Raw genomic sequence first — 22,153 nt, forward strand, 5'->3', positions numbered from 1 at the left:
TTCGTCTGGAATAGAAGCAGATCATGATTGCATTTTGAACTTCAACTCTGTAATGGAAATGTACTGTGGGTATCAGCAAAGCTTGTGACCTTACTATCCATCTTTGCTGGAAGTGTGCACGAGTATGGTATCATACACATACATGTACAGCTGTACCATACATTGTGTGCATGTGTGTGTGTGTCTACTGTACAACCATACATCCATGTACAGTACGTTCTGGATGGGCTACGAGGGGAAGCAATATATACTTTATAGTAATATACAAAATTGCAGACCACAGCAATATACTCAAGTATATAATCATCATACCATCCTTCCATCTCCCTAACCTATCCAATCCAAACCCCCAAAGCACTATGCCAATATTAAAGATGCTATCCTGCAATGTTACCCTAGCAACCTCCTGGGAGGAATGCCATCAAAATGCTAGTCTACTGTCATCAGTCCTCCTCTCGACAGATGAAAGAACACCAGGAGGTGCAGCTGACCCCAGGGTTCCCTGCCCCACCACCATCTGGAGGACATTTCCTCCTCACAGCAATGCTTTAAATTTCCCTGTGCTCATTCCTGGGACAACATACAAAGTACACAGTATGTTTGATCCCCTCCCAATAAAAGTTGGTTCACATTTAATACTGTTCCCCTGCAATTTTCACTGACATCTTTCTCCAGTATCAAAGCAACCTCACACAATATATCTTCTAAGGGGTCATATTATTCCTTAAAATGACATTTTCTAAAAAGATATAGTTTAGCACAAAGTAAACAGACACACTTTTCTTTACATTTTTTATTACTATCATCATTATCTACATCATCATCATTATCGTTTTTTGTTAAAGGACAAGTTCACCTTCATAAACATAAGGATTGAGAGAATGTAGCAATATTAGTAGAACACATCAGTGAAAGTTTGAGGAAAATTGGACAATCCGTTCAAAAGTTATGATTTTTTGAAGTTTTTGTGCAGTAACCGCTGGATGAGAAGACTACTGCAGTGTACGATGTCACATGCGTACAACAATATAAGGAAAATATAAAGAGAATTTCACAAAATTCCATCTTTTGAAAAAAGTACACATTCCCCTGACTCGTTACCAACAAATGTTATGGGTAATATTATTCCCCCTGCCTTTAGAAAGAGGCAAGTCAAGTGCTCTTTTATTATGCGAAAAAAGTGAAAATATGTTGAATTTTCTTTTACATTTTCTTTATACTGTTGTACGCATATGACTCACAAACTGTAGTAGTCTCCTCATCCAGCGGTTCCAACACAAAAATTTAAAAAATTCATAACTTTTGCATCGATTGTCCAATTTTCCTCAAACTTTAACTGATGTGTTCTACTAATATTGTTGCATTTTCTCAATCCTTATGTTTATGAAGGTGAACTTGTCCTTTAAAAGAACTCGTCTTGCATTATGAAGTAGATACAGTACCAGTTTACCAAACCTTTCAAAAGTTGACATGCATTGTGGCAAGAGAATCTATCAACTGACATAAAGAATGTTGACTTTTACTCTGTGAACAGTATATGGAGTTTAAAGCAGTATTGGTACCCAGTACAGCTGTATCTTCATTCACCTTGAAAAACTGATACAATGTGCAGTTGTAGGATGATATGACATGGATTGCTGATGTTGTTAACACTTGGAACATTGTGATCTACACGTGTATGTGAGCTTCTTTGCTTCTATTCCGTGACAGAGGCCTTTCAAAGAAAATGGCAAGTTCAGTCGCAAGTCTCAAAAGTAAATTTATGCATTGACAGATCAAAAACATTTGATCAGCTACAATGGTGCACAAGTACCCAACACAGTATCTTGGGCACAGTATTGTGTGGAACCAATGTGTGTCCACTGCCATGCATACACCAGAGCAACAAGATGACATGGATAATGAGAATGCATGATTTGAATTGGATTTGAAGTGTCATCAAGCTTCTCTGCCTATCCCATGCAATCATTGGAACGGACAAAAATGGCCAAGATTGGTTGCAAACAAGAGAGAAAATTTTGTTGTGTTCAAAATTTTGACAAATCTGACGTCCAATTGAAAGCTTTGGAGTGATCAGATACAATGTACGCATAGGTCTACAAGATTGTAGACAACACTCCAATCTGAGTGAACGCGCATTAACAGTAAATCAAGTTAACTGTAAACTAACTCCGGGTCAACAATTGCTCACTATATGTATAATAATAATAATAATAATAATAGTGAGACTCTTATAAAGCGCACATTTTTACCTAAAAAAGATAATCAAGGCGCTATAGAACAGAGTACATTTTGTGTCACGTTACAACAGTATCACAGAAAATAATAAGACAATAAACCAACAAACAATAGTCCTATATACGTACACATACTATACATACAGGTATACAATATCTTCAATTCAAATTAAAAATATATGTCTTGAGATTCTTTTTGAAACTATCAATGGAAGATGCTTCTCTAAGAGATTTTGGTAGGCCATTCCATAGTTTTGGGCCCATATATGAAAAAGCCCGATCCATCATTATCACTGTTGCTGGTAATGACAGAGATGAATAAGAAAAAAACAAGGATTTGGGGAATTTCCCCCTGACTCTACTTTGTCTGCAGAGTTTTTATGCCTTCTTTCTTTCAAGATGCTACCATAGAAAGCTTGCTCCAAGTGGTTGCATTACACAGAATACCTACAATTGTTGTGTAGCCAAGCTGATGTGTAACAGTATACAAATCAGGAATAAAAGCTTAAAAAAAGAGTTTTGTGGGATACTCAATCACATGATATACTGTAAAACACAATATTTTCGCAGCATGAAATTTTCGCTAGTTGCCTCTAACATTCAATGCATAGAGTGTCCAGACAAGAACTTTTGCATGCATTTTAATTTCAAAAATCTTGGCTCTTGTGAAATTTGTGAAATTAAAATGCACGCTAACATTCCTCGTTTTACAGTACATTGTACAACAGGTACAGCTTTGCACAAAGTAAGCTGTACATTTCCTCGCACACACACACAAACACACACACACACATTGAGGTCTATGAACTCTGATAAATAGCCAGTGAGTAACTTCTGGGGGATTCCCTACTTTTGTTTTTTGGTTTGGTTTTCCTTTTGTTTTTTCATTTGCAGAGAGTGTGACATACACTCATGACCATTTACCAGGATCTTAATGAATACCGGCACTGTGGTATGAATCACTTGTTTGACACAACATCAAGAGGGATACATTAGTACCTTCAACCTATCAATTTTCATCCCTCTCACCCCCCCCCCCCCAAAAAAAAAAAATCCGACTTAACGGATCAGGCCGCTAGGTGCGGCAGTCTTGCATTGTGCGAACACGCTGGCGCCCGTGTTTTGATGGGCGCTCTGCATCGGTTGATTAAAACTCGATTTTTGGAAAAAAAAACAGACAGGATTTTTTCTTCTTTTCATCATGGATAGTGGACATGTGTGTGTAACAAAAAATCACCGTGCAAAGTTGCGACAATTTATACGTCAGATGTGAGATGAATAAGAAGTGAATAGGGGGCCTCATGAGGCGTTCCCCCCGGGTCTCATGAGGCGTGGGGGCGGTCCTCATGAGGCGGGGCAGTCCTCGTACGCGGGAGCGGTCCTCATGAGCGGGTTTCCTGGACTGAGATGGCAAGTGACACAAACAATCATCAAGCATACACTGTACATGTACACTACTACAGTGTACATTGCAGTGTATGTAGATTATTCTTTTAAGGAACAGCAGTTTGCATTCTGTTTATCAGACAAGGATAGATGAGCTCAGATAAGTCTTGTTTAAACTGAAACAAATGACTAGATTGATCAATCTGTGTAAACCATGAGAAATAAATGACCTTTGTTCAAAGCCCTTTAGGGTCAGTGGATGGGTGTTGCAATGCACACATCACATGAATATCACAGTCTATAGACTGTACAATTGTACACGTGTAACTCCTGTATTCACCACTGTGGCGCATGTTGATACTTGTACAATGTATTGCATTAAAACTATTATTTGTAGTAGTACTAAAAACCTACTATAACTGTAATTGTGATTTCTTCACTTGAATTTGCATGGCTTTATGCTAGTTCACGTGAAAACCTCCTCAAAGCTCCAGTCAAGCTCAAGTCGAGCTCTACAACACGCTCCAAATCAACCCTGGCGATACAAGATGTACAGTACAAATATGTGTCAGTATGTGTTGTATGTGCATCTCGATCAATACACAAATGGTGTCGTATTCAAATGGTGAGGCAGCTGATGCCCACAAAAATGTACAAACAGGATGGTGGATGTTCATCATGGCTGTAAGTCAATTTAATCAACTGTCTAATTTCATAAATGCAGTACCATTAACGGATATACACTGAGAGAAGGGGAACAACTGAAAAACTACAGGAATGGTGATCAGTACCATCTCATCATTTACAATCTAAAATGCAATTTTAAGCACAAGTAAAATGTGACTGTCAAAGTTAAAACATAAAACCATTATTTAACAGAGGTATGGTAATTCCATTTTTGACAGGACTTGAAAGGTCTTGACAGGCAGACTACATACATATTACTATTAGCACTATCAGATGATAGCCTACAAAGAGCTACCCTGCATATTCAATGTTTCTCGGCAAACAGGATATTGCACCAGTCGGGTCAGAGGACGGGGAACGAACAAATGATAACTTGAGAACTGGAATTGGGGCCTGCTTACAACACATGGCGGTTTCTCAGGCTAAAGTCCATCTTTGTCAGCTCATTTGTATTTTGCTTTCCCGTAAACCAATCAGGTCATGCGACACATATAATGGCACTTACATTGTACCCTGTAGCTCTTTTTATGTACAATTTACCCCATCACACAAGAATATATACACTGCATATTTATCCAGATGGCTACATGTACAGTTGTATTACTGAATTACTGCAGGGTCGTGCTAAGTGAACTTACACTATACAGTAGCTACACAACCACCAAGACACAGTAGCACATTTTATTCTTGTTGTGTGAATATTCATGACTAAAGGCACATTGCAGGATAATGAGTGAGCATATTTTAGTTTGATTAATAATCCTTTCCTACATAAAGTTCATGTTCACTTGAGTGATTCATCTGCATATTAGTGGATTACACTACTGTATTAAAATGTCACTTTCATCATGAAACTGCATTGGTTGTATTTTATGAATAGTTTAATATAACTTGATGAGCTTACCTTAATCTCACGTTCACAACTTTATGTATTTGGTACAGTTAATGCCAGTATACAAGGTTGACCCCTTTCAGACGAAAAAAAAAATATGAATAGTAATTTTAGCCAATGGACAACATTGTTTTTTGAACAAAATGTCATACACTGTATAACTCAAATGTAATCAAAATTGCTACACAAATGAAATTTTGTACAGCAGTCATATCAAAGTACTCAGCAAACTGCTGGCTATGGGACATCAGGAAAATTATTCCCTACCTTTCTTGATCAAAGTTTTTCAACTCCATCATATCAGAAATATGACACTTTGCATGCATGTACACATAAATGTACATTGTACATGAACAGTGTAGACATAAGTTTCACAAAAAAAAAAAACCAGTGCATTCAAGTAACAAAGCCAATAGCCAATACAAATGTGCATACACAATTTTGTAATGTACCTTGTACATGATGCACCAAAGCAACTTTTAGAACCTTTTAAAAAAAGCATACAAAGTGTTTACGTGTGGCCTGCATACTGTATACATTCACAAATGGACTTTTAAAAAAAAAAAACAGATCTTCTAGATCTGATCTGCTACAATGTACATACTACAATTGTATAGTAGGTCTACTACTCATTGACCACCTATCTTTAGATTGACCACCCTGGCACAATAGCTTTGTTGCGTATAAAATCAAAGTACGCATGGGACAGGTGCAATGCAATGGAACATTCAAACATGAATACAAATCAAGAGAAAGTAGGGGGATACAAGTAAATAACCTGAGGAAAAAGGATGAAAGAATTGAAGAAAGTCCTAACCACACATAATTATCGTTATGACGTCTTTGCCATTCACTAGATTTACGTGCTCTAACAATGGGAGAACGGGTGGTCGATTAAAATGATAGGCTTGCACCGGTGCACAGTGAAAAATGTCACAAGTTTGCGTTTGTCTCTGAGAATTCTGTGCCTATGGTACGAGTCAATGATCTGAACCCAGGATATGAATCTGCGGTATTTTCTGCCTCGAGTGAAATGAAACTAAGGTGAAAACGAGGAATATTTTCAGAGACTGTACAAGGTGTTTAATCAAAAAGTGGTCAATGAGCACATGTAGTAGGTCCAACTATGTACAAAGCGTAGTTACCGTAATTTCAGAGTGATCACCACTCTGAGGAGAACATGACAACTTTGCGAACACACGCTGTATAGGCCTACAGTGTATTAAATTAAACTTTGTACTTCATAAACATGGAGTTACATGTGTAGTACAGAAAAATTTGAAATTTTAAGAATTTGGTTTTTGTGTACAAACTGGAATGTATGAAATGGTAACTAAGTTGAGAGGTGATGACATCATTAGTTCACTCATTTGCATAATTAATATTCATCTATTTACACTGCACTGCACGGGACACTCACTGGTCCCCTCGACGCTACATTCAGAGTGATGGATCCTGTCAAGTACCGAAGTACAAACTTTGTAGAAGTAGAAGTAGAAGGGCAATTCCGCGGTTAGTAACGTTACATTTAAAGAAATTTAGATATTTATTTTTACTGCTAAATCACCATTTATTCATTTCAAGTCAAAATCATCTTAAAACATGTTCATCCTCCCCAGGTCTATGATATATAGAAAAGAATGAGTACAATCCAATAAATATTAGAATTGCTATGGCAACTAAAAGGGCTGGTTAGTAACGTTACGAAAAAAGGACATGACCAAAAAATCAATGTCTTGTAACAAAAAGTGTGCAAAATTTCAAGTTACTTCAAACAAAGTGTTGCATTAATTTTGATTATTGCATCATGACAAATGTTCACGCAAATATTTTTAGCAGTTTGACCGATAATTCATTAGCTAGACCCCCAAATGCATGGTTAGTAACGTTACGGTTAGTAACGTTACATTTGTCTGGAGTAATTCCGCAGGTCATTTCACCCTTCTGTAATTGACAAAATGTCACATGACTTCTGGAGTATTTAAATGTATTTATCTTTTACCTTTTAGCAAAAATTTGAGGAAAAAATTTCAAAGCAACCCACTGTAATTTGCATTTAAGTGAATTTCAGCATCCCCAGTCCCACATGTACATTTTAAATGATGGTTTTAGATCTCGCAAAATCAATACATACGAAAATTAAAATCTACTGAATTTGAAAGACCTTAGTGATTGGTGAACATCCATGGCATTAGTTGATACCTAAATCAAAGAGTTAGATAAAGAGGCACATTTCTTTTATCCATGTCATGTCCACCTAACTGCGGAATTGCCCAGAAGAAGTACAAAATGGTAATTAGTATCTACAGTGTATTTTGTCAAATTTGTGAAAATTCCCAAAACATCACAATTTCAAATTCACTTAATCACTGCTGAGGTGTTCGTTTATAAAACTTGAATTGAATTGAACTGAACATTTAACTGTCCCTGGATTTCTCCAATAAGTCAAAACACATGGGCATATTGTACAGTGTACAATGTGGACAACTTTATGTATGGTTACCAGACAATTCCGCACACGTATTACTACATGTACTGTACATCTCTGCATAATCATGACATTTTATACGCACAGGACTTAGTAAAGCTGCGACCAGCCCCAACGCTACAGCTGAGTATAACTGTGTACAAGGAGCGCCCCGGGGTTAAGGACTTAGTATTCTACTTTCGTGATATAAGTAGTTAATACAGAGCGTTGTGTTGGCTGAAATCATACACACACACACACACACACACACACACAAATGTGACACAAAAACATAGAAATGCTATGAAATTCACATTTCACCTCAGATTTAGAGGATGATGTCAATTTATCACAATATTTTATTGTGTATTGTTCGAGACGTTCCTTTTCAGACCTTCTAGCTCTACCACACAATAAGGAATTTGTGCCTCATTTGCTGTTTTTCTCTTAGTCATCTGCTTGGTATGAATGTGTACTGTGAATCACGGGTATGGGTACTATTCTGAGTGATTCTGGTGCATGAATTAGATGTGAAAGATATTGAAATTTCCATTACGAAATTTGTGTCCGGAATTGTTCTACAAGATAGATTCTAGACTGTCTACACAAGATTGAAGATGACTAACGCCAAGGTTCATCGATGCTTTATTGCTACTCCGAGTTTCAAGCACTGCTTGGGATGCGATCATCAGGCAATTACATCTATTATTAGAATTCAAGAGATAAAACAGTAAAAATGTCATCTTTTTCATATTCAAGACATTATTTAATTCATTACAAAACAGATAGAATTGTATCTGGTTCCTTACCTTCAGAGCAAACTTTTCGCCAGTTTTCTTGTCGTAGCATTCTAGCACTTTTCCATTTATACCAAGTCCCAGAACCTTCTTGGAGATCTCATAGTCCGTGTTGAGTGAATGCCTCTTTGGAGTGTACGACATTTTGGATATTCCCTGATGCGTGGACTGGCCCTCGCCCATATGTCTCCCCGACTGACCCGATCGACTGTCTGCGTCCGAAGACCCCTTTATTTTCCGACCGAACTTCTGCAAGAAATCCATGATGAAATTCAGCTTTGGCATTAAAAAGATAAATTCTATGGATTAAACTGTCTGCTGACTGTAGGGGTCACTTGTTCGAAAATGAAAAGCCTTGTTACAAGACGGAGAATCACGACTAACGTTTAGGGTTCTACAACAGAAAGCGGCAAGCGGCGAGTAGCTGATCTACCGGGTCGGGGCACCAGGGCAACGCTTCGAGTACAATCCCGGGAAAGGAAGCGACGATTTGCTGGACGTGTCAAAGTAAGCTAGCTCTGCCTAGCCTGGATGGCGCCGGCCCGAAAAAGATAGATCTTCGCAATTCCACGATCAAATCCCCGATTTCAACATTTTTACCGTTTTCAGAATATATGTACGTGAACTAGATCCTATTTCGACTTCTCGAATTTCCCAGCTCTCTGCAGCAGTAATATCAAAATGAACGAGTCACTGGCTATCCAACTACGACAGTTCACTCTGTCGATATGATGGTCACATGTACATCATGGTAGTATGTACGGCTTGTTAAATCTGTTGTGTATGATGATGAGCTAGTACATGTACCAGTGCTGGAGCGTGTGTGTGGAAAAGGATATGGTGTGTGAGGCTGTGCGTGATGTGTGAATCATGAGTCGCGCGCGCGACGACTACAAAACTACGTACGCTTTTTGTACGCAGCATACTAGCACAGCACGCACGCACGCGGCATCGCGCTTTGGTGCTGTGTCGTGTCATGCACTCACTCATCATCGTTGTATCGATTGCACCAATTTCATCACTGTTATTCTGTGTACTCGAAGTACGTAGACCGGGGGCCCAGAAGATTTATTCAGCTGAAAAGGGTCACACTTTTAAATGGTCTCATCGTATAAGGATGTGGCCAAGGGTCAATAAAATGAATTGCTGGCAAGTCACATCCTGTACCGTAAGCCTAGGGACCACAAAAAGGGACCCCGAAAAATGGATTTATTCAGCCGAAGGGGGTCACGGATAAAAGTTGGTGGATATTGTTCCTTTGGGTGTACTTATCATGAAAACAGCAATGCCAGCTATTTTATCCTGTACGGGGCCCCAGACAGTAGCCCCAAAGGGCCCCACAAATATGGTGTTATTCAGCTGTAAAGGGTCACGGCTAATTTCTTTTGCAATGGAAGTAGTTCCCATCAGAGATATCCAAAACACCAATGCCAGCTATTTTATCCTGTACGGGGCCCCAGACAGTAGCCTCAAATTGCTCCTCCCCCCCCCCCCCCCCCCCCACACACACATTGATTTTATTCAGCTGAAAAGGGTCATGGCTACTTTCTTTTGCAATCGGAAGTAGTAGGCATACTCATCAGAGATATCCAAAACACTAAAGCCAGTTATTTTATCCTGTACGGGGCCCCAGACAGTAGCCCCAAAGTGCACCCCTGTACACACACACACACACACACACACACACACACACACACACACACTCACATTAGTTTCATTTAGCCAAAAAGGGTCACGGCTAATTTCTTTTGCAATGGAAGTATTGTATATAGTACCCATCAGAGATATCCAAAGCACCAAAGCCAGTTATGTTTTCCTGTACGGGGCCCCAGACAGTAGCCCCAAAGTGCCCCCCCCCCCCCCCCTCTCCACATACGCACACATACACACACACACACACACACCCTCACACACACACACACACACTTTAGTTTCATTCAGCTGAAAAGGGTCACGGCTAATTTCTTTTGCAATGGAAGTAGTACCCATCAGAGATATCCAAAATACCAAAGCCAGTTACTTTATCCTGTACGGGGCCCCAGACAGTTTAGCCCCAAACACGGGTAATTTCTTTTGCACTGGAAGAAGGACCTATCAGAGATATTTAACACACCAAGGCCAGTTATTTTATCCTGTACAGAGCCCCAGACAGTATAGCTCCACAGTGTCCCATCCATTATACATGTACTGTGAATCAGCTGAAAATTCTAAATGGTCTTACAAATCCTTTTGTAACGTAAATATCAGGGCCTACTGAACAGAGATATCACAAACACCAAAGCAAGTCATCTTATCCTGTATACGGGGTCCTATAGGTTACAGAAGCAAAACACCCAAGAAATTTGCAAAGGAAGCATACTTCTGTATAGTGCACAACCGAGATGACCATATTACGAAAACCAGTCATTTCATCTTCATTTGCATACTGTACTGGGCCCGGTACAGTAGCCATATAGTGCCCCTCCCCCACATAATTATTATGACATCATTTAGCTGAAAAGAGTCATAGTTGTTTTTCTTTTACAATCGAAGTAGGCCTTAGTTTACATCATAGATACCCAAAACATCAAAGCCAGTTAGGTTTTCCCAGCCAATTTCGCACTTTTGTCGGTTCATTTGATAGAAGGTTCGAATTCGTAAAATGGGTATTCAAATTGGCTAGTACCCTACGTTCATTCAAATTCGCCTTGACTTGATGAGAAGGGTATTTCAGTCATTAAATTTCGCGAAAGACAGTCAAATTCCAAACGTGTTCATTCAAATTCAAATCATGCTATTTCTTTGTCTCAGATCATTTTAACGTGTCTTTCTATGTGTGTTTTCGTTTCATAACTACTGTTATAAAGCAGTAAAAGTATTATATTTCTTATCTAGTATAACTGGATTTGGTTGTTCTGTAACCAGACTGGTAACGCTCCTTCATGTCATTATAGGCCTATACGTGTACCAGTAATGCAGATTAACTTCATATTTTATAGTCATGACAGCACAATAGATACAGACGTATATCTCTAGAAGACATAGAAAGAATTATAAAAAAAAAAAAAAAAAAACATTTGAGGATCATAACCTTGACTTCCTGAACTGGCCGACCGCTCGTAATAAAGCGCTCGTAACGGCCAGATAATTTGTGGCTTCTTACTTCTTCGGATTCAAAAAGCACGTTAAAAAGAAACCAAAACAAAACTGGTGTCAAAATCTCTTAAACGAATACGAAAACATGAAATGCTATGATGCTTACAAAACAATAACTACGATGAAAGAAAATAAGGAAAGAGGTCAAGCATGAACATATCTGTTTAATTGACTTCAGAACATGTTAAATTAGATGGCCAGAAATCAATTTGAATGAACGAGCGCAGCATGTGATCACGTGACTATATCATTATGAATTTATGAATGAACGGAGAGTGGAATGGTGTTTGTCTTATATATGGATTTCAGTTGAAAAAGTGTTATTTAGAATAAGGTTAGAGGTAATGTGAATGTTTCAAAATGAATTTGAATGAAGAGATTATGACATTGAACTACTATGTCATCTAGGCGAAATTTTTGCTAAAATTAATTCAACATTAAAAAATTCGATTAAAAGAGGTGCGAAATTGGCCCGGATGCAGGGCCCTTGACAGGTATAGTCCCAAGGTATTCCCACCCCATATGAATTAAGTGTTTTTAGGTGAAAAGAGTCATGATTGTATGCCTATTTTCCTTGGCAGTGGAATTAACAGCTGAGATACGTAAAACACAAACCCATCCAGTTATTTTTAGTCTTTCAGGGGCCCCCAGCCAGTAGCTGGAAAGTGCTCCCGTATTATTTTATTCTAAGTGAAAAGAATCACTGCTATAATTTCTTTTGCAATGGAAGTAGTACTCAACGAGGTATCAAAAACACCGAAACCAGTTATATACTGAACGGGGCCCCACGGAGTGTTCGTATTAGTGTCCCCACATGTAATTCCACTATCAAGATCTGCATCCCGATCTATTCAATCTGTCAGATCGGGAGAGAGCAGCAAAAGTGTACGGGGACCGGGAGCATCGTACCAGCAGCGTTTGGGTGATGGGGTTGGATCTGGCAATTTTACAGATCGGGAAGAAATTTTGAACTGGTTCAAAATTTCTTCCCCATCTCCCCATCAAGATTGACCTATTTTGAATCGTAGCTCAAACGGGGAGAGAGCAGTGACAGCGTAAATACCGCGGGATGAGCGTAACAATTCCAGGTTTTTCTGACCGTAGTAACAGCGGCACAGGAACGGGAAGTAGTCTAAACTAGACACCGACGACATGGTCCCGCTGCTGCGCCGCTTTCTTGATCAAAGCACGACATTCCCGCTTTAACGACGCTCTCACTAAGTTCTCTACTCTCGTATAAAATCAAGGCCTGTTCCTACGACGCTTCATTCCTGCTTCGATAACGCTATTGGCCGTTTTAGCTACGCTGTTCCTACGCTTTCCCAGACTTAATTACGCATGTCTTCCACAAGCGCATTCGTCGCTCTAAAATCGAACGTAGCCGATACGCTTGAAAATGTTTGCCAGAACAGCAAAACTGATGATGATGAGGAGGACGTTGTCGTTGTCGCGAAAATGAAGACGAAGGAGCACATATTTAAGAAGAAGAAGAGATGCAAACAATAAAGAGAATAAAGCAAAACACTTTGGAGCTACTGTCTGGGGCCCCGTGCAGGATAAAATATCTGACTTTGGTATTTTGGATATCCGATGGGTACTACTTCCATTGGAAAAGAAATTAGCCGTTACCCTTTTCGGCTGAATGAAACCAATATGTGTGTGTATGTGTGTGTGTGTGTGTGTGTGTGTGTGTGTGTAGGGGGCACTTTGGAGCTACGGTCTGGGGCCCCATACAGGATAAAATAACTGGCTTTAGTGCTTTGGATATCTCTGATGAGTACTACTTCCGATTGCAAAAGTAAGTAGCCGTGACCCTTTTCAGCTGAATAAAATCAATGTGTGTGTGTGTGGGGGGGGGGGGGGGGAGGGGGTAAGGGGGCAATATGGGGCTACTGTCTGGGGCCCCGTGCAGGATAAAATGACTGGCTTTGGTATTTTGGATTTCTCTGATGGGTACTACTTCCATTGCAAAAGAAATTAGCCGTGACCCTTTTCAGCTGAATGAAACTATTGTGTGAGTTATGTGTGTGTGTGGGGGGGGGGGGGGGCACTTTGGGGCTACTGTCTGGGGCCCCTTACAGGATAAAATAGCTGGCTTTGGTGTTTTGTATATCTCTGATGGTACTACTTCCATTGCAAATGAAATTAGCCGTTACTCTTATCAGCTGAATAAAGTCAATGTGTGTGTGTGTGTGTGTGTGTGTGTGTTTGTACGTAGGGCTTATAGGGGGTGGGGCACTTTGGGGCTACTGTCTGGGGCCCCGTGCAGGATAGAATAGCTGGCTTTGGTGTTTTGGATATCTCTGATTGGTACTCCTTCCATTGCAAAAGAAATTAGCCGTGACTCTTTTTAACTGAATAAAATCAATGTTTGTGTGTGTTTGTACGTAGGGCCTATGGGGGGTGGGGCCCTTTGGGGCTACTGTCTGGGGCCCCGTACAGGATAAAATAGCTGGCATTGGTGTTTTGGATATCTCTGATGGGAACTACTTCCATTGCAAAAGAAATTAGCCGTGACCCTTTTCAGCTGAATAACACCATATTTGTGGGGCCCTTTGGGGCTACTGTCTGGAGCCCCGTACAGGATAAAATAGCTGGCATTGCTGTTTTCTAGATAAGTACACCCAAAGGAACAATATCCACCAACTTTTGTCCGTGACCCCCTTCGGCTGAATAAATCCATTTTTCGGGGTCCCTTTTTGTGGCCCCTAGGCTTACGGTACAGGATGTGACTTGCCAGCAATTCATTTTATTGACCCTTGGCCACATCCTTATATGATGAGACCATCAAAAAGTGTGACCCTTTTCAGCTGAATAAATGCTCTGGGCCCCCGGTCTAACGGTAAAAGACGAGTTTGCACCGAAGAGATAATCTCTTTGTAATCATTACATACTTGCGCGCGCGCGTAGCCTAATGGTGACTCAATGCATCGCTAGCTATCTACCACAAAAGAAGAATATAATTTTGTACCCGCAAATTTACACCCGTTGCGTCGAGGAGGTATGTCTCCATGGTTCATGCATGGAGCTGTGTACATAAATACAAGGTCCAAAATTACATTTTAAATGCGTATACGTAACCACCACCTGTACCTGGTCCCCATCATGGTACGGAGCTGGTAATGTGGTATGTACCACAGAACTCTTGGTGGTATGTACACCTGCAAGCTGCACCCGTCAAAGGAATCATATTACGCTGGTGGATACCTCCCATCGTGGCCTTTTTGTAACGTGTATGTTTTGGTCTTGTTTTGGTTTTTGGGGGGTATTTTTTCCACTTTATTGTGTGACACCTTACCATGTTTACGGATACCAAACCAGTATCGGGGCGTACGAAAGGAGCATGCAGTAAATACACGCTCTCGACTTCGACTAGAGACTTGACTGAGTGCGATATCATTATCAACAACACAGCAAACAAAACCACGACTCGACTATAATGAACTACAGATCCATGCTCATAATTATATATCTACAACATAAATCGGTTCTTCAGTACAACGTACCCTACCATGCCTACTCGAAAAAAAAATGCACAAAATATTTCTTTTATTCAGACTAGGGGAACGCATTTCGTCAGCAATATTTCAGATGTTTGGTGTTGTGTCTTGGGTAAGGGAAGAGGGGAAATAACGATGATGGGGGTAGTATATGGATATCAGTGATATAGGGGTATATATATCGACGTACACCACCAGGCGGTGCATGCCAGCGCCAGCAGTGTATAATGCGCATGTATTCTCATTCATGACTAAAAATATATCTCCTCTCCATCCTCGCAAAATGCCGAATTCTGGCCATCATATCAGTAAAATATGGAGAATGGAGCTATGTTAGCTGTCAGCTCGCATGTATATAAACCTCTTATTCAGTTTACATTATGATATACAACGGAGAATCGGTATGATAATGTGATACGACATAGCACTGGTGACATAGCGGTATACACCATCCAGACGGGCGTGCAACAGCCGAGTAGTGTACACAATGATTATGAAGGAATGTGGGCAACGAAGCGCACACCGTATATACAGGAAGTATACTGCACACGGAACAGAGCGTAAGTGGGCACATATACCACGAAGTGACTGAGCTGCTGGGAGAGCTGTAGGCATTTTACTGCTTGATTGACGGGACTATCTGCAAGCAATGACAACGGCCACAGAGACGAATAATAGAGGCCTGTTAACAGCCAGGCATACAAGTATGCTAAGGTTGGAAGCCTACCTGTCAAGTCAGTAAAATCCCAGTGGTACGATCAGCATGAATTTCTCGTGAAAAGATGCGAACCACACCGCACATAAGAAGATGTGCGAACAGGTGAATTGTGCAAAACCCTGTTCGTGAACCGTGTACATTCTATTCCCCGTAATCGGACGGGCCTAACCGGAACGGGATTAGGGTGCAATTCGGGGGCATTGACAGCACGCCGGATTGTCCCGTTCGACTTGAAATATAACTCTCTTTTTTTTTGCCTCAAGCAGTGACAGGTCGAGAAATAGGAGTGACAAGGAGGATCAGACGTAATGTGCGGCGGATGAATAATATATACACTTGAATCTCTGACTTATTTGATGTGAAATATTGTACAGTATAGCTACACACAGCAAAGTAAATGATGCGTAAATATGATTTCCCAAGCTGCAAAATATTGTTCCAATAGGCATCATGGCACTTTACCAGTTTCTCCTCCTTCCCGCCCCTCCTCCTCCTCCTCCTCTTCCTCCTCCCGTTCTCCGTCACCCAGTAAATATCTTTTTCTTGCTGTTTTCACAAGCAGCTCTGCCCACAACGTTCATCCATCATTGAAACTTGTGATGTCCAATCACAAATTAATGATTATATGCCTATTATTTCGCCGCCAGTGCTTATTGCCAGTTTAGTATTGATATAAAGCAAAGTATTCCATTGAAAGGAATAGATCATTTCGAGCTCATTCACAGTTAGGACTTTTCCGTTGATCAAAGCTCGGGATCAAAGCACATAGAGAGGAAAGATTATGTAAATACAAGTGAATGAACTATAGAGAATGAACTATAGAAAATGAACAAATAAATTATAAAAGTATAATGCATACAAGCTCACATTACCGTGGAATACAAGGCATATAAATGCATAGATCATCACGGGGTTTCTTCTGAATCCCTTCTTTTTTTCTGTCCATGCAGTATCAGTGAATGAATGGTACACTAATAAAACTAACATTGTTTAAACAGATAATTTAGAGATTTTTCAATTTCAAATAATGGTCGCGATGTGCTGTACATATAGGTATGCCCGTGGCTGTTATCTACATGTAACAGACACAATCAAAGTATTCAGAGTTTCACTTTTGCTATTGCAGAGGGTTTCGGTATATAACATGTACTTGAAACATTTATATAGCATGTGCTTGAAACATCTGAAAGTTTCTAACCTCAACTCATGTCAGTTTACAGTGATAGAATGTAACATATCACACAAATGCTATACACTCGCTACAACTATGATGATATACTGAGTAGTTGTGTCGAAAGTGAGGGGAGGGGGTAAAAAAACCACAGCAACTGTCAATATCACATTCTCAACCAACCCGTATTAATTACGAGGTGTTATTTACCTCTGCGATAGTCTCGTTGACTATATTCTCCTGATCGTGTTCGAAAGTATGACGTTATTCACCATGTCTAAACCCAGGGAGTCATAATGTAATTGAAGCAGAAGTAAGGTGAGATCCTTTCAAATCCGATATGCAGTTACTGACCATGTGACTCTGATTCACGAAGATTATGATTTGATAGTGCGTTTTATAGAAATGGGGGGGGGGGGTCATAAGTGTATACATGTCATCATGCTCAATTTGAAATCGTGGTCATGAACACCCAGGACAACTTCATATATACATCTTGAAGTCGAGTTATATAGGCAGAAAGAGAAATGAGGTTCACAAAACAGAAACCAGAGTATTGCGAAATGCATATCAAGGTATAAACATGATAAATCTGAGATTTCAAATGACAGAAACGCATTATGCATACAGTTTGGGTGTTTTTCTGATGATTGTTTAAAAAGAAGCATTTACAGCTGCTAAAAGCGATAGTACATCAGTACTTGACCAATGCTGACGGGTCTTGAAATTCCTAATTTCTCAACTGCAGTATGTTAGACTACAACCTGCGTCAGAAGTATTATACATGTGTGTCCACACCTTAATTAGATAAATGGCATTGCACCGCTCTCCACTGATAAGTCATCAAAACATTCACATATAGATGAGTTTCGGAAACAACAGTTTGGAATATCATCGTATATGATGATAAACTAAAGACACAAAAAATGGACAGAATTTCTGTTATAGTCGGTGTTGAAATCTGGCATTGTTGATTTTGTTTTTACATTGCTACCTATTATATAGATCTTATTTGATGGAAAACTTTCAAGACGACGGAAATCTTCGGAAAATAGTTCTAATTATGAGAGATAGAAACAGGAACTTAACAAACGATTACAGGTCATTAACAAATACTCTTTGCATCGTCCAAATACAGGAAAGGGTAATTAGACAAAATTAATCAACATTGTGATGGCATACATCGGCCCTCATCTCAGACATGCTATCGAGTGATTAATGCCAATTGTATACCGTCTCTTATCAAAACCTTAAATGGCCAGTTCAAAATTACAGACCACGAGAGTTACCCCAATACGTTTTGTTTTGGTTTATTTGTCTCTATACATGATGTGAAAACGTGGTACACTCTGTGTGACCTTGTTATTGAACGACAGACTGATTAAGTTTTATGTGATGTATATGTATGACAATCAGTATACGATAAAGATGATTGATTCTATCTTTTAATCGCGATTTAATTTCTGCTTGTGATTGAAAGTATACGTAGGTCCTTCGGTGGATCTTAATATTGGGATCATGCACGTCTTTTCATTGTTTATAATCATAAGCGCTTCAGCAGAGAGGGCATCTGCCATCCCGACTGACACACCTACAGCTATAATGCAGACTATACCTCAATCAGTATCTCTCGCGAGAATCGTCAGTGGCCATTGATATCATTGCTGAATACTGCATTAGAACACTTTGATTTTTGGTTCATGCACATATACAATCGCAAAGATATAAAGCATCTTCAGTATAATATCTCTCTTCAGTAAAAGTTGTGCACAAACCAATCCAGTCTGTTTAGTGTCATGAATCAAAGTAAAACAGCGAGAATACCACTAATGCCTTCAAAACCTTTATACCAACAAACAACAATTTAGATTTGACTTTGAGGATATTATGCTATATATACACTTTCCGCATGTCTAACAAGTTTTAGTGTAGTATTCCAAATATCTCGGGATCATATGTGATGACAATATCAAAACGAATATGGTTCAGAAAATTGAAAGGTGATGTTGTCATACTTTCATTAACTAGAGATGCATTGTATCCCGTTATACTAATGATGAAGTATAGCGTAAAAATACATCGTTTTGTGTTCCTTTGCTTTGTTATGGTTATTTTGGTTTAGTTTTTCCCTCTAAATAATGAAAGGATTTATTTTACTTTCAAAACGCGCGTTATCGATGATTTTGCGGAATCTCACTTCGCCGTATTATATTTGGAATCAAAGATTTTAGAACAAAATGATATAATCTATATTTGAATTGATCCACTTAGAAATCCGTTCTCGGAAACTTTTAAACCGTCATTCTTCTTTGTTAAACAGGGGACGAGTGTCAACAAGAAACAGCCATGATGGTGAAGGATATCCAGCCGTTGCATGTATATGTTGTTGTTGTTATTGCTGCTGCTGCTGCTGCTGCTGCTGCTGCTGTTGGATCTTTAACGTAAAATGTTATACATACTTTAATATTCATTTTTATTTTATTCCGTTTTATTTTCACAGGGTAGCCCTTTCAGTTAAAAAAACTGATTTACAAATGTGCTTTGCATAAAAACAATACAAAATACGTATAGTTACATACAAATACGCATGGCTTACAAATTACAGAGTACAGTGATATAACATACATATTATATATACGAATTCAAATACAAATACATCGTTTACAATGCAACATCCTCCTCCGTCTGGAGTGGAGATATGCTATCAAGAGAAGGACAAAGTTATTGGAATATACAATATCAATATATATATATATATATATATATATATATATATATATATATATATATAAAATTCAAATACAAATACATTGTTTACAATGCAACATCATCCTCCGTCTGGAGTAGAAATGTGCTGTTATGAGAAGGACAAAGTTATTGACACTACTTGTCATGAAGTAGATAAGACTTATGACTTTCAATCGGGGGGTCCCGAGTTCGAATTCCGTCAAGCACATACTATAGGCCTACGTCTGAGGGCAAAATATTTTTACCCATGCACCACTTCCCTTTCGAGTCATACTGGTGTCAAATGATACCTGGCAACGCTGAAGTAATAAATAATGGCAGGGTTCTCTGGTTACAGAGCTGCAGCAGCACTGAAGAGTGTTGAGGATAAAGAAGACATTACTGTTGTTGTTGTTGTTGTTATCATTATTATTCAGGTTTATTATGATTAATATTATTATAATATCTTTATTGCTAATAATCAAATAATTTTAATCAAAAATTCATCCTCTAGTGATTGGTTGAAAGAGCTTCACGTGATTATATGTTGTTTTTTTTCAGTTATTTCAGATTATTATCTATACAGAGGATTTTTAGAGCCCAAATACAAGTGTTATTTAGTCGACGCGCCTCATAACCTCCGACCCACTTAGAAAGTTTGTTGAACTCGACCAATATTTTTTTTTTTTTGCCGAGGCGACCAATATTTAAAATATTGGACGGCAAACTGCACCGTGATTGGTTGAGATATACGAGATGACCCGAAATAAGAAGTAAAAACGTCTGTGATTGGTCAGTCACGAATTAACTGAAATATCGTTTTTTTCTAAAATTCTGTGTTTATATACAAACAAATTTTACATATTAATTAGTTCATTCGACCTTGATCTAAGTTTCCTTTGGAATGTACATCAAAATACATAAATCATATAGATCTGGGAATGAAGTGGATTAACTTGCACTGAAGAGTGTGAACCATACCCCATGTCAGGATCAAGTACAGTAGGAGACCATACAGCACTCAGAGACAGAAAGGGTAAGTGAAAATATTCTTTGCTAAAATCCTCTGTAGGATAATAATATTGATATTGGATGTCCTATTTTCGGTCAATGCAAGGAAATATTGGACTCGCTAAGCAAAATATCGGACTCGTCTTTGACTCGTCCAATATTTGTGCATAGCTCGTCCAATATTTCCTTGTATTAACCTCAAGGCCATCCAATATTATATAAATGTTGGCATGTTTCACACTGTATGGTATGTGAAATGATGTCACAAAGAGAGGGTGACATCACAAAGCAATTGTGACATCACGAAACATATTATGTGACATCACAAAGCGACTGCGACATTGCGCGCTGCTTCGTCTGGTCACTTTGTGACATCACAAAGCAAAATTGTGACATCGCGCGCTGATTCGTACGGTCACTTTAAAAGCTATTTGACATCGATCTGCGACGCCAAAGCTAAGACGACGCTAAGCACGCATAAATTGGTGTTCTGCACATGCGCGAGAGAGCTGTTTCTATTGCTTCTGGGAGGAAACGTTGTCTTAGCGTTCGCGTCGCAAATTTCAAGCTGGCTCATAGTCACTGTCTGTGGGATTCCTCCACAACATTGCATCCACCACACGGCTTTTCATTTCATTTTTCTTCATTTTTTGCATGTTAAGATTTTTATCCAAACTATAAAACGAAAATACATGACATATAGGGCTACTCTACCTAATTTTAAATTTCTGGTTAAACTAATGGCCTCTGTGAGTCCTACTACAAAATAATTGTAATAATTTCGGGGGAGGGGGTAGGCTGCTAACCTCAGAGAACAGCCAGCTCTCCCCATATTTTAATCAAAAACTCTCAAGGCAAAGTGTTTTAATCATCCGTACAATCGGCTCATGATGTTGCATATATATAGGCACTGGCTTGAACATTGGCAAGATGAATTTTTGTCACAGTTATTGATGGAACTGAAAGGTCAGGTGTGCGCAGAATGCCTTGTCCCTAAAACTTAGGCAATTTCCGAGAATTCGGAAGTATGATTTGCTTAACTGAGCAATGCTATTATGGAGAGGTTGGCAAATACGCACGCACATATAAAATGTATTCGGAGTAAAAGGAAAGAAAGCCCAAATGAATAATTATGCATATCTTGAGCATGGTTAGGTATCACAGAGCAATATTCTTATGAATCAATACACCCCCCCCCCCTCCACAAAAAAGTAACATAATTATTATCATGATTTATAAGTAGGCCCAGATGGAAATCATTTCTATCCACATGTGCCCTTTAGACATTTTAGCATGATTCAAACATCTGTGGGAATCGCTTCTTGAAATGATTTATGACGTTTACAAAATAATGTTTACATCATGAAGTGAACTTATATAGAATAATCGACGGTCTATATGTGTGTCCTATAAAAAAAATTCGTT

General features: G+C 39.1%; 1 protein-coding gene across 1 annotated transcript in view; it reads right to left on the reverse strand.

The window, feature by feature from the left end:
• Positions 1 to 16,023, reverse strand: part of LOC139719918 (MAP kinase-activated protein kinase 2-like) — a 59,511-nt gene extending 43,488 nt beyond the window's left edge. The window contains exons 1-2 of the mRNA XM_071631301.1: positions 15,829 to 16,023; positions 8,479 to 8,715 (exon numbers count right to left, since the gene is read on the reverse strand). Coding sequence (XP_071487402.1) covers positions 8,479 to 8,649 — 171 coding nt within the window. The 5' untranslated portion in view covers positions 8,650 to 8,715; positions 15,829 to 16,023. The remainder of the gene's footprint in view (positions 1 to 8,478; positions 8,716 to 15,828) is intronic.
• Between the last annotated feature and the right edge of the window lie 6,130 nt (positions 16,024 to 22,153).

Source organism: Diadema antillarum, unplaced genomic scaffold (genome assembly GCF_040938485.1).
Source record: "Diadema antillarum isolate AM-2024a unplaced genomic scaffold, OU_Dant_1.0 scf00000116, whole genome shotgun sequence".
NCBI lineage: Eukaryota > Metazoa > Echinodermata > Echinoidea > Diadematoida > Diadematidae > Diadema > Diadema antillarum.